At 41.5% G+C, this 13,821-nt stretch overlaps 1 protein-coding gene across 10 annotated transcripts in view; it reads left to right on the forward strand.

Annotated features, from left to right (window-relative positions):
* Nucleotides 1-13,821, forward strand: part of PAX3 (paired box 3) — a 78,041-nt gene that overhangs the window by 49,412 nt on the left and 14,808 nt on the right. For 8 of the 10 annotated variants that reach the window (XM_067002363.1, XM_067002364.1, XM_067002365.1 and 5 more), the window contains 3 exons: nt 1,239-1,438; nt 12,018-12,183; nt 13,372-13,586. In XM_067002363.1, coding sequence (XP_066858464.1) covers nt 1,239-1,438; nt 12,018-12,183; nt 13,372-13,586 — 581 coding nt within the window. Of the gene's footprint in view, nt 1-1,238; nt 1,439-10,006; nt 10,723-12,017; nt 12,200-13,371; nt 13,587-13,821 lie in introns of those variants that run through there. The other 2 variants (XM_067002367.1, XM_048063046.2) reach the window with 2 other exon arrangements.

A 13,821-nucleotide genomic window follows, 5' to 3' on the forward strand; every position in this document is an offset into this window, starting at 1 on the left:
ACGACTTCTCCTGTAAGGCTGGAGAGTTGTCCTCCAGCTCACAGCATGGGCTGGGACAGAGGTCCTGGGAACCTGAAGCGTATCCTAGGGGATGGACATGCTGTACACGGTCTGTTTCTTTATGACTTTCCTTAAGCACCTGCTTGGGGCACAGTGAGAGGGACCTGTGGTCCAACACTGAGAGGCTGGTCTGCACGCGTGTCCCGGGAGCCATCAGCACACACCTGCATCCGCCTGTAGCCACGGCCTATTCTGGAAAGCCTCCCTAGGCTAGGAGGACAAATCATGAAATGTTAGGTGAAGGAACCGATGCAGCCTGTTCTGTATTTCAGTTCTGGTTGTCACATATGCTGGTATCTCCTTGCATTAGTGACTGGAAGAGTTGAGTCAAAATAAATTATTGCTCCGAGCTGTTTTTACAGGAATTCTCTGTACACCATGTCTTTTTTTTTTTTTTTTTTTGAATTAACATTTTTCTGGACTGTTCTGAGGTTGTTAGCTGGTCCTAAGACAGGCAAGTAAGTTGCAAGAGAAGGAACATTTAAATACCCATTAAACATGGAAGTACCATTCAGAGTATAGGATAAATACTAAACAAGACATAAAGTAAATATAATTGAAGAAACCAATTCTCCTAAATTCAAATATTATATATTAGAATATTATATTCAACACTTTTTCAAAGTGTTGTGATGTTGTAATCACTTCTGTAACTATTTCAGCAGTAAGGTTTCACTGCTGGATCTATAGGGAAAGTCACGTGCACGTGCATCCACAGTGTAAGGCTGTTTAAGTTACAACACGCACACTGGTGTGACAGATATTTGCATATGTTTAGCAGTTAAAGGAATAGAAGGAGGCTGTATCATTTGGATCTAAGCAGAACTGTGTATGGTTTTAAATACTTGGAAACCATTGGAGGAGTTAAAACATATTGAATAATTCATCCATTCAATCAGAAAGGTTTCTAGAGGTCCTTAAACATTCTTGGGTCAGAAAAATGTGATAAACTCATAGCTGAACTTTTTATAATTCTTTTTGTTTGAGCACACTTGCACAGTGGAATATTTAACTCTGATTTGTTTCTCACTTTTTGCGGTTTTGAAGTTTGCCACTCAGTTCTGAGTCATGGGAAGAAAAAACAGCTTTTCCATATAAGATTATTTCATAAAATCTTTTGATTACTTTTTTTCCTCAACTTAAGATAATTTTTTTTTTTAATTTCTTTTGACCATCAGCACCCCAGTCTGATGAAGGCTCTGACATTGATTCTGAACCAGACTTACCTTTAAAAAGAAAGCAGCGTCGTAGCAGGACAACCTTCACAGCAGAGCAACTGGAAGAGCTGGAAAGAGCTTTTGAGAGGACACACTACCCTGACATTTATACTCGGGAAGAACTTGCGCAAAGAGCCAAACTCACGGAGGCTCGAGTTCAGGTATGTATTTAAAAGCTGCCTAACAAGGGGAATTTCCTTTCCTATTAGCATGGCAGTCCTTTTATATTCTCACACGATCCTGTTCTAAATTAGAAGGAAAACCTGAAGCCACGTTGTTTACAACCTTAGGGGTTTCTACATCTGTACATGGACAGTGATTTTCCAACTTTTTATAACAACTGCTTTGAAAAACATTTTTTTTTGTGTTTTCCCCAGTAATTGTTCCATACCTACCATAAATACAATACCGAGTCTTTAGAGAAGGTCTATTATCCCAGTTTGTTTATTTTATGCATTTGACAGCACTCTGCATATAATCAGTTCAGCTGTTGTGCCAGTTTATAGTTATTTAACTGATTTCATCTGTTGTTGTTTGGGTCTTTCAGGCATTAACAGAGGATAGAAAAACATTTTAAAAAGGACAATGTGTTTATAGAGCTGTGCGAGTGAGCAGAATAACTAGTGCAGTACCTATAGTTTATGTTTAGGTTAGCTTTTGAAGTTGATTTAAACCTTGTAATATCTCTCTTATCCCCACTGTCATTTTAATTCAAAACAAAATAAACCCTCAAATAACTGTTAGGTCTTCACAACTTCATGTAGATCTGGATTGTCTAAAACAAGCTAAAGTGCTGGAGGAGTAAATCATGGAGTTGATTTAGATTAAAAAAAAAAAAAAAGCATGAACCTGGGTTTTCAGATGTCCAAAATGCTCAAATAGTAGCTAAATAATTCTGGAATAAACTGCAGCCAGGAGTTCAGGTTCACACTAAGATCTGCTCTGTTTCACAACACAGAAGTGTGTCCTGTGAGATGTTTAATACCACAGGCGGAATCCTCCACTGCTCTGGTGCTCTTTCACTAATCGACATGCGAGAGTCATTTGAAAAAGCATGTCCAGCTTAAATCAGTCTGAGGTGCATGTTTGTAAGCAAAGGTGCGGTTGGGTGACAAGCAAAGTGAGTGGTAGCTTGTGATCTAACCAAGGATCCAGGTGGGTTTGGCTGCTTTGGTGAAATTGTTTTTGTGCTTTGACCCTTTGAAGCTCAGCCTGAGGCATTCAGACTCTAGAAACTGAAATAGGCGGATCCAAAGTATCCCTCTGACCTTTTAAGACAAGGATGCCTATTGCAGCCTGCCTGTATTTACTGACTATCCATCTCAAAAGATCCTGACTCTGTCACTTTTACCTGATAAATGTTTTTGCAGAAGACTTCAGACCAAATTTCTTGCAAGTGTTTGTTATGACTGTGAGAGAAAATCAGATGTATGGATGAATTTGTCTGGAGGGCAAACTCAGTGGTGCATGACTCTCTTCTTAACTTGTTTACTAAGTAAAATGCTTGCAAAACAGCTTCGTATATAGACTTGGGCCAGGTAAGACCAAATCAAGCCCTGGGAATCCTTCATGCACTAACATAATATAGATAACTTCCTACAGACATACCGTTACCAAAACGAACGGGATCTAGGATATGATGTTTTAGGCTATGTTAGCCTCAGTGGAAAGATACGATAAAATGAAAAAGACCTTGTTCATGTTTTTCTAAATCAATGACCCACAGCTAGAAGAAAAGCAGAACTCTCATTAACATAACAGCTGTCTTAATGTGGCTTTAACCCTGTGACTTTTTACATTCCTTATGGCTTCCTTGGTTCCCTTGAGACGCATCTTGTCTCACACCACTGCTATGATCTACAGCCACACGAATTCCCCAGTACCTCTGACATATGGATATTTTACCTAACCCAGCATGGAAGAAAGTTCCCAGTCAATCAATGATTAAAATACCAGAACAAAACCTTTCTGGATTAAAGATGAGCTGGGGCTGAAGTAGCCAGCCTGTGGGTAGCTTCCTAGTGCACTCCATCTGTCTGGTACCCTTGGAGGCTGGCAGAGTGCTTTAGCAGTGGATTAAGGAATACAGGATTTTCCTTATCAGCATTTAGCACCTCTCTACAGCCCCTGAAAATAGCCACTTATGATGGGCACGAAATAAAAGATGACCTGTGGAAAGAAATAACCTTAAGAGACTTGAGCCTGAGAGGGCTGGATAGCCATACTGATGTAGCATTCAAGCTTTCTTAGTCACACTTCTGTTTTGGTAACAGTATGACGGAGATCAGAGAGAACAAATTTTATATGGTCGTATACACAAAGATCTCTTTGACTACTTCCAGATCAAGCGTTATGTACAAGAGCTGGCTCTTTGCAGCCCGAGTCCGGGTAAACCCAGAAAATTCTTTTCTTCTCTTGAGATTTTCTAATGGGGTTGGCTTTAAGGACTGATCTTGCAGATTGCATTGCCTGGGAAGCTATTTAATTAATATTTAACTGATTACAACTGGACCAATGGACTATTCTCTCAGTCCCTCCATGTTTTCCTTTTTCTATCCTGCTAGCCCCGTGCTCCCCCTTTCCTTCGATTCCCCAAGGGGATCTCTGAACACCCACGAAAGGAAGAGTCTTAAACCTCCTAACCATCTATTTTCTCATTTCCCACTGTTGAAGGGTAACCAAATGCATGTTTCTGAGCTGGTTGGTTGGAGGGGGGTGGGGAAAACCACCTCTGGGCTGAGATCAAATTTAGAACATTTCAGCCCCTAAGGGGAATTTTTTGAAAGCTACAAGCAACTGAAAACAGATTTTACACTGTGAATGTTATTTGTGTACTTAAATTGTGGGGACAGGAAAGGCTTTTGGGGGAAGAAACGTTGAAACAAACTCCACGTTGCAAGAATCACAAGTACTATAATTATCACAAGTACTTCAGCACTGAGTGTAATAAAGCGTTAAAACGCTCCCTGTGATTCCTCCTGCCGTGCCTTTGTGCTCAAGGACACTGTGAGTCTCTCCCTTGTGTCTGAGCCTGGATGTCACGTGGAGACAGGGCAACCTCCTCCCCTGCCTCTTCCAGAGGCACCCGGCTCTGTTCTGCACATTAGATGCAGCAGGAAGGGAAAAGTTCTTTGGCGTTGTGCATTTATCAGAGGCAATTCCAAAACTTAAGTCCCCAAGGTCTAGAATGACCCTTTAAAAAAAAAAAGTGATGCTCTTTAACATGAAGTTAAAACTTCACATATTGTGAGTTAAAATCACAAACGTGCAGTGCTTTACTGGTCCAGTTAAAAAACTCGTTAAAACCATTAAGTCAGAGTGTAGGCCCTTAGTGTCTCTGGCATACTTTTACTGAATTAATCTGGAGGCTAATTCCAGAAGTGAAATTTTCTGTAGATAAAGATCATGGGCTCTTTCTGAGCTTCAGAGAAGTGCAGTTATGGTTTCTTCTAACAAACAGTGCATAAGGACTGAAGTGGGTAGCATCTTCTCTGGCCATCTCCTGATTCCTGCATCAGGCCTATTTTTAGACCTGAATGAACTGGGCGAGCTCTGGCAGCAGTTTGGAGCCTGCTTCAGACTGGTGGTGAGAAGTGTTTCATGTCATTTTTCGGTTCTAAACCTGGTTTAAGAGCAGCCTGGGGCGCACAGCATGTGCCCAGAGCCTCCTCGCTGGCTGGCGGCAGGGAGGGAGGTGGTGCTCGGTGTTGGTGCTCTGGGCAGCCCGCTGAGCCTTCAGGTTCGCTGTGTGGCAAGCGAAAGGCCAGCAGCCTGACTTGGCTGACAGGGACCGGCTGGTCAGACCCATCGTTTTGGGCTGCGTGTTGAAGGCAGGCCTCCTGGATTAACAGAAACGAGACTCGCATGTTGGGCCGCGTGGGGATGTGCGCCCCGCTGCGTGGCACAGCACGGGGCAGCAGGTCCTGCCGTGCTGGCTCCTGGCCCGGGCTGGTTGCAGCTGCATCTGCTGCCCCTCCAGCACCTCCGCTGCCTCCTGGCCCCTGCCCCGAGCAGGGAGTGCAGCAGTCCTGGTTAACCCCAAAAGGCCACGGGGGAAATTAGCTTGGACTCTTTTAGTCCATGAATAATGCTGAAAAAGCAGGGGAAAGTGGGGAAGAATTCTGAAACATGAATACATCCTGCCTGGAAAGGCTTTTCTAGGCCAAATCCCAGGTTTAAATTGTTTTGATTGAAAACTTTCAAAAAGAAAAATATGATTTAACAGAAGTGTGTCTGACTGGCTACTATGATGGGGTTGAATATTCGCATATCAAACTCATAGTAAATGTGTTAGCTTTTGTAAAAAGCTTATCACAGCCTCAGCAAATAGAAATCCCACGAGCTCAAAGTCCTGAGTAGCTGGAAGAAAAACTGTAAAAATATTTTCTTTAGTGCTGTGCTTGCATATTGTTTTCTTTGTTTCACTGTGGCACAAGGAAGGGAAGAGAAGGGTTTTGGAGAAGACGACAGGGGGGCAAAGGTGAGAGAAGCAATGATGACTTTTAAGCTACTAGCAAGATTTGAGAGCTCTGAAGTCCAATCTCTTCAATCTCTTAGCTTTAAAAGTCTCTTCTCAGGGACAAACAGTGAAAAGCATTCACTGGGAAATCATGGGAGAAAGAGGACCTCTGCCAAAAAAAAAAAAGTCTTTATTTGCACTCAGCTCTTCTGAAATGGTTTGAGCTTGTACTTCAGCTGCATGGTCCTATGGGGAGATGGGATAAAGGAATGTGGGACAGATTCAGAGGCACTTAAGACCTCTCAATAGATCTTTACAGTTATTTCTAATGTGGTTTATGGAAAATTTATAGTGTCTCTTTTTTCAGCCTGTCCTTCTTGCATCATGTATAGGACACAGAAAGAAAATGCTGTGCGCATTCTTGTAGTAGATAACCCTGTAATTGCATATTTTTTTTCCTGGGGTAAAGGAGGAATTCATATGGGTAAATTATTCAACTACAAACACATGCAGGCCCAAGAAGACATTTATAAATATAAAGGAGAAGAAAGGATGTGATTTTGACTCTATTTTTCAGGTCTCTGCTGCCTGAGGGCTCAAATTAGTGGCGCTTTAATTTATAAATACACAGTTCAATGTGCTTATTCGTCAATATCTTGCAGAACTACTCAGCTGCAGTGTTTAATAGTAGTTGTGCAGGACTGAGTCAGCCTTTCAGAGAAATGTATGAGAGTTGAGTATTTTGGATCACACTGGGAGAAGGTTGCAAGTCATTCCCTTTGGCACAGCCTAGTGGTTTTTCTTTTTTGGGGGGGGGTGATGGTGCATGGTTTTTGGAGGGGGGGAGATGTTATTCATTTTTTACTTGCTTGTTTTAAAAGAACTCAGGTTTCCATCACACTGCTAATGCAGCATGATGATCCCCATCCCTGCCAACAGCAGTGGAGTTTTCCCTTTAGCCTCTCCCCATCGGAAGGCAGCTCCACTGCTTCTGATATCCCCCCAGATGGGTCCCCAGATGCATCCAGAACTCCTGCTTCCAGGACAATAGGACGTGGTTTTGGACACGTGGACTTTCGGGTGGGGATTATGGTGGGGAAGAGGCAGATACCATGAAAAATGTTGTAAGGCAAAAGGGGGGAAATAAATCAAAAAACAACAAGCAACCACCACCCTTTGGCTAAAAATAGAAATGCCATTAACAATACATCAGTCTTTTGATTTTGTGTGTTTTTGGCACTCATGCTTGCAATGGTCAAGACTGAGTTTTAACAAAATATCCATGGGTTTCCTGCAAAATTCACATCTCAAATGTTTTGCCTTGGCAGTTCAGAGATCTTTTTGCCTTAAAAGCACATAGAACACTTTGTGTTTATGATCAGACTGTTGAAATGTCAAGGCTAATTACGCTAGTGTGCTCCCAAGTGAATAAATGCATCTTTTAAAGAGTATCCTGTTGAGATCAATGAAATAAGATGCTGGCATGATCACTTGCAAACTACTTAAAGCAAAAATGATAATAAAAAGCAGGATCTAAATATTAGAAAATAGAGAAGGAAGAAACCTATTAGGTCACTTAATACATTCAACACCAGTGCAATATATATATATATAATTATTATATTTGTTGAATATTATATATTGCATAGTGATTTCTTTTTGGTCAGTCCAGTCAGTTCTAGATGCATGAAACACTTGGGTAACCAGTGTTTACTTCCCTTAAATGACTTTCTTTTATTTTACGTTGTGCTCTCATTTTTCTTCAATTTTCTTTTTGAGGCCGTCAGAGATGAAAATTTTGGCCAGGCTCTGTGGTTAAACATTGTTTCCAAATCGTCAGAGTAATTTACATTCCATCTTTGAAAGTGACATCGGAACTGGGGAGCCAGAGTCTCACTAGAGCAAACGTGACTTGGCTGCTAGTGCAGACATCGCTTTGGGATGCTTGGGTCACTCAGGCAAGCTGTGTTTCCTCTGGCCGTGTATGCGTTTGCACAACAGCAAGCACAATGCTGACCTAATTTAGAGCTTTTGAATGCTACACCAGTACAAGCAGGTCATATTGCCTCTGACACAGTACTGTTTGTGTAACTGTACTGCTGTATTTTGAGTCTCCAAAACACAGTAGCTTTTATATCCCTCACTTTGCTTCCAGGAGGAAATTCAATGTGGTAGTGGTGATCGCAGTGCTACCAGGGCTTGGGCTGCCTTGAACTGAGATCCTTGCCATTGCTGGTGAAGGCTGCATACAAAATACATCAGTTTGTCTGGTGAAGCAGGATGTGGATACTTTAGAGTTAGTTTTCTCTTGCTCCCACTACAGGATGGCACTTTCTGGTCTCCCAGTATGATGCTTGTGATTTTTACCAGTGGTCGTGCTGTACTTTGAGCATCAGTGCGTTTAGGTAGTGAACACCCAGAGGTGAGGCTGTGGAAGAGCAGAAGTAAGCTATGGGGAACCTGCTAGATTTTTCAAATCTACTTGATAATGTGAGGAGTTTGTAATTTTGATGAAATTTACTGAATGTAAGATATCATTGTGTTTAAATCGTATTGGAAATGAACAAACCAAAGAAAGCATTTCCCTGGGTGTTTACAATCTGCTTTTAAGCATACACATTGGCTTGTGGTGATTAGAATTATTTTTATGTATTGGCTTAATATTGACAAAAATTTTCAAGATTTCTTTAATTAGAGGTAACAATGCATGTGGATTTTTCCATGATATGTGTTGATTATCATAGAATCATATAATATGATTATATGATTAAATGCTACAATATTTTTTTTTTGCTGAAATGTTCAGTGTAAGTTACGGCAGCTGAACATAGTCTAAGTAAAATAATATGATTTTACAAAAAAATGTATCACTTCATCTAAAGTAGAAGGCATATAACTGCTTCTGAATAATGTTTGGCATCTGACTCGTTTTAACAAATATTACATAAAATGTAAATAAAATGTTTGAGTTATTTAGTTTAGAGTAATTTGGTCTTGGCTTTCTAAAATGGATTTTCAACTTTTTAGCTCACCCATTTCACTTTCTTCATATTTCCTTTTCTCCTTACTGTTACACTATTTCTTCTACATGTTCTGTCTCACACCCGAAATCTGCAGTTACTTGGTATGAAGTGGGAGTTTAACAGGGTTGCAAACTGTGATCGGATCCATCATGTTTCAAACACAGGTCACCATGTCAGGATGGCCGGACCACGCTCGGTAGTAAAAGCCATTGCGTTAAAACATCCAGAATTAGATTCAGAGCTTCAGTTCACTTGTGAAAAGGTGTGATGGTCACAGCTGGGGCCACACTTATTGTCATTTTTTATGATAAATACTTTTTACTTTTACCAAGGCAGATCCAAAGCCTGTTAAATGAAAACAGGGACATAAGTGGATGAGACCCCTGGTGCTTGCTATTAAGGTTTTTTTATGTGCCTTTCCATTGCCAGGTATTGAAGAGCATGTGTGGTTTACAGCGGCAGAGAGGCCTTGGTGTTTGTGAAAGGGCTTAGGTCTTGTGGCAGATTCTTTGCACGGGCCAAACTCCTGCAGCCACGTTCTGCAGAGGGAATGTTTGGTGGAAGCTCATTCTGCGGTTTTGAATATGTTCAGAGTATTTTGGCGAGCCAATTTTGGGCTAGCTGTGGTGCTAGCTGGGTGCCTGCCTCGCAGCTCGGGCTGGCGGGGGTGTGGGTGGCAGAGCTCTACGTACGTGTGTTGGTTGTGGGGCTGCTCTAGGGTTTTTGCTACCACTGAGTGTGTCCCTTCATGCGAGGTTTAATGCATATATGTAGCTCTGGAAAAAGGCACATCTGTAAAATGAGTCAAGTATAGGCAAGAACTATCATTTGTAAATGAAAGCATAACACTTGGCATTAATGCAAATCACTTGCTGCTACTGAATTCCAGATTCGGATGCAGCTCATTTTAACAGTGATCTAGGGCTAGAAGACAGACGCTTATCTGTAGTGGAAACAAAATCTCGTTACCTCATTTTGCTCAGTGAAATCCACATCGTGTAGTTCAGCTAGTGTTCCCAAAGCATTTGAAGATCACCAGATAACCCTCTTGACCTGAAGAAGGGAGAGTGTCATGGAGAAAGCAACAGTTAATGACCTGGGTGGGCTAATTACAACATGCATTTACTGTTCCTTGCTTCCTCTGTGACCTCCATTATCCTTCCTAAATGCTCTTTAGCAAGCCCCTTCCTCCCTCTTCAGAGTATCTTGCCTCATTTTTTTTTTTTTTTTTTTTTTTCCGCTCATTTTCAAGAGAGACTTCTGCAGGAGTATGAGCCTCTGGTAGGCCTTGAGGAGTATAAGCAGGTGGAAAGAGTCTGAGGAATAAATGAGAAATTCAGGCTGAAATGTCAGTGAGGGAGGCAAAGAGTAATGAGAGAGGTGAAAAAAAATGTAGATGTCTATAGGGTGGCAAAGTAAAAATATTCTTGAATCTAGACCCATCTTCAACTGTTGCTCATCAGATGGGTCTCACCTCTCCACCCCTGGAATGCCTCGTCCTGCAAGCTGCCTGCAGAAATGGTTTGTGTGGAGGCACAGAGAGGTGTTGTTACGTACAGGAAAAAAACGAGAGCGGGACCCCTGCGGTAGAACAGAGGCTCCATCTGTGTCTCCTTCTTAAATCTCAAACTGGACTGAGGGCGAGTAACGGAGGAGGAGGCAGCTGTGTGAACTGAGCATCTCATTCTGAAAAGAGGATGAAGCCAGATCAAGCTGTGCGGTGACAAATGGCCTACACCAGAAACCGGGTAGCCCAGTGAGTCGCCCCCCTCCTGCTTATGAAACAGCAAGTGATGGGGAAGCCAGGAGCGTAGTCCAGAATGTTCTACACACTTACATAAGGGTCACAGACGGTCTAGGTGATGTTACACCTAGAAATCTGGTCTGTGATGGCTGATTCATAAACCAGTGTGGGCTGCTTGCTGGAAGTGTGATGGATCTGAGACCTACCTTATTTTTACAGGTAAGTCTACATGTGGCTAATTAGCTTGTGTGCCTCAGTGGCTTTCAGGGTAGACTGCCCACGGGCTGTGCAGATGTACCTTGTGAGATCTTAACTGACAGTTAGCATCTTTTCTAATTGATGGTATCCAGCAGTTGCAGCTGCTTCAGGGTATACAATTATGAGCAATAATCTGTCTGCTTTTTTACAAAATGTGCGTAGCCTCCCTTATCTCAACCTTTCTTTTTGCAGTGATCCACCTCATGGAAAAAGTCTAGCACAGCAATCTAGAAGATGCTCTAAATCTGCAGCAGGGCAGTGCTGATGCATGCTGGCTTCAGGTGCTCTTGCTGTGGCTGGCTGCCCTTCTTTCAGATTTGTGATGTGTAATCACTATTAATACCAATATTTATTAACCTACATGCTGCAGCTATCACTCTGTCTGCATCTGTGAAGTCTTGCCTCTTCCTTTCGTGGAAGCAGTAAGAGCCATCCAAGAATTGGAAAACTTAAAACATGAGCTGAGAATGATGTGAAGGAATCACTTGTTGGTAGAAAGCAGAATTATAGCTGAAATGTTCCACTAATCCAAAACCCATCTGTTTGATACTATGTCCTGAGAACAGATTTCAAAGTGTTTTTGAAATACTCATCTTGCACTGAAATTCCGATCTAGTGTTAATGTTAAGTTAAGAGATGTTTTGTACATATGTGAGTACATGAAAACTTGCTGGGAGGGCTGTGGTGTTTTTTGTTGTTGTTGTTTTCTTTTTTTTTGTACACAGAGCTTGTATTTTTCAAATTAAAAGCTTAAAGTTCTGTTGATAATTAGGGCAATATAGCATCCCAATATACAATAAATACAAGCACCTTCCGACAGTGCATCAAGGAACGCTGCTGACTTGTCAGTGAATTAAATATAAACGCAATACAAGCCAGACCAAATAGTGGCTGGCACTTAGATCAAATGGATAGACATTTTTCCCCTTCTCATTAAATCTGGCACAATAAGGATAGTGATTAATAGCTGTTACAAGCACAAAAGCTTGGAAGCATTAGTCAGCTTGTTTCTCAGGAGGCTGTAGTAAAGAGGAAACTGGGGTTTGGGATTCCTGCATCCTGTCTGCTAAATCATGGAAGTCTGTGCCAAGGGCTCTTTTCTTCTCCAGGAGCTCTGAGCTGATGGCAGATGTGCCCAGCGCACATCTTCTCTCTCTCTCTCTTCTCAGACACGTTTTAAATATGATACTATTATTTCTGATGCACTGTTATTAAATGTACAAAATATCAAATGTAACTAATTAAAACATTTGTAGGTCTGGTTTAGTAATCGTCGTGCTAGATGGAGGAAACAGGCAGGAGCCAACCAACTGATGGCTTTCAACCATCTGATCCCAGGAGGATTTCCACCCAGTGCCATGCCAACTTTGCCGACATACCAGCTCTCCGAGCCATCCTACCAGCCCACCTCCATACCGCAAGGTACAGTAGCAAACAGGTACTTGGTTAATATAGTGTTATTTGGGGTTTCCTGTCTTCATCTAGAGCAGAAACATTTTCTTGGCAAATATAGAAAAAAGGGTGTTGGCTACTTTAGGGTCTGAATCAGTGATGACCGTGCGAGCCTGCCTATTTTAAACACGTAAGGATTAGTGTTTGTTTTGCTGCAAGAAAGAGATGGTCACACATGAAGGGTGCTAGTTATAGGGAAATAATAGCCTCATGCACAGCAGAGGAGCGCTGCTGGTACTGTGATGTGCACGTTTCCCTGCCCTTGTGCTGCATTGGCCTCCTTTGCTGAGAGTGTCATGTCCTGTCCTCTTCATTGCTTTTGATGATGGTGCACTGGAAACTTCTGTAAGTACTCTGAGTAGTTACCTGATGTTGGAAATAAACAGCTCTTCAGACCATCATTTTGCATCAGATAGTAGCAAGTCTTAGTATGGTAAAAATCTTTCTTAACCTTACCAGAAATGCTTTGAATTCTAATGGATTAGAGAAGGGGAAAACAGAGCTTTAAATCTAGGTTATACCAGATTCTGCTCTTAAGGAAAAACCTTACAGGTGGGATTGTATAAGACAAATTACTGTTACTGCACTCTCTTTGCTGCCTCCGTGAGGCATTGTATGCTAACTGTTGGTGGATGTTGTTGCCAGGTTATGTTCTAATTAGGGGAATTTTGTAAAGCCCTGGACTTCTCCCATCCATTGCTAGTTTCAGTATAAATCATGGCAGAATTTCTGTGCTGCGATGAGGAAGGGAAAAAGCCTGTCTTCCAAACAAACAAAGCTTTGCCTTTGTGTATATATATATTTTACTTGCTTATATATAACTATATAAACCATATAAAATATATTTATTTTTATATATTATATATAATTTTGTGATGTCAATTGTAAACAACGTGCCTGCTAAGAATTGTCTGAAAAATGCCTGTGTCTGTTGTTATGGTTTTTACAGTCTATTTAATAATGGTGATTTCATGGAATTTTTGTGTCATTTAACTGGCCAGCTAAATATCCAACAACGTTGAAGGCTTAACATTCTATTTAACCAGTACTTACGTGAAGGTTCTGGTGAAATTATATCAAGTCGAGCTTCACATAATGAACTTATTACGCCAGGAAAAAAAAGGAGGAAAATGATCAACATGTTTCTTTTGCTTCCAGCCGTGTCTGATCCAAGCAGTACAGTCCATAGACCTCAGCCTCTTCCTCCAAGCACTGTACACCAAAGCAGCCTCCCTTCGAATCCAGAGAGCAGCACTGCCTATTGCCTACCCAGCACCAGGCATGGATTTTCCAGCTATACAGACAGCTTTGTGCCTCCGTCCGGGCCCTCAAATCCCATGAACCCTGCCATTGGCAATGGCCTTTCACCTCAGGTCAGTCCTGTGTTTTCAGACAGAGGATTTGCTGTATACCAGAACCAAAGAGTCTATTCCCTCAGGCCACAGTATAATGAATTGCCAAATTTAAACCATAATGTATTCTTTATACAAGCCACATGATTTCAGTTTGCTAGTTTCCTTCTTTTTATTTTTTTTCTTCCTACTGACTGAATCAAGAGTCATAGCTTATATTTAATTTCAAGTGATTTATAATGTAATCATGCAGGCT

The sequence above is a fragment of the Anser cygnoides genome, chromosome 9 (genome assembly GCF_040182565.1).
Source record: "Anser cygnoides isolate HZ-2024a breed goose chromosome 9, Taihu_goose_T2T_genome, whole genome shotgun sequence".
Lineage (NCBI taxonomy): Eukaryota > Metazoa > Chordata > Aves > Anseriformes > Anatidae > Anser > Anser cygnoides.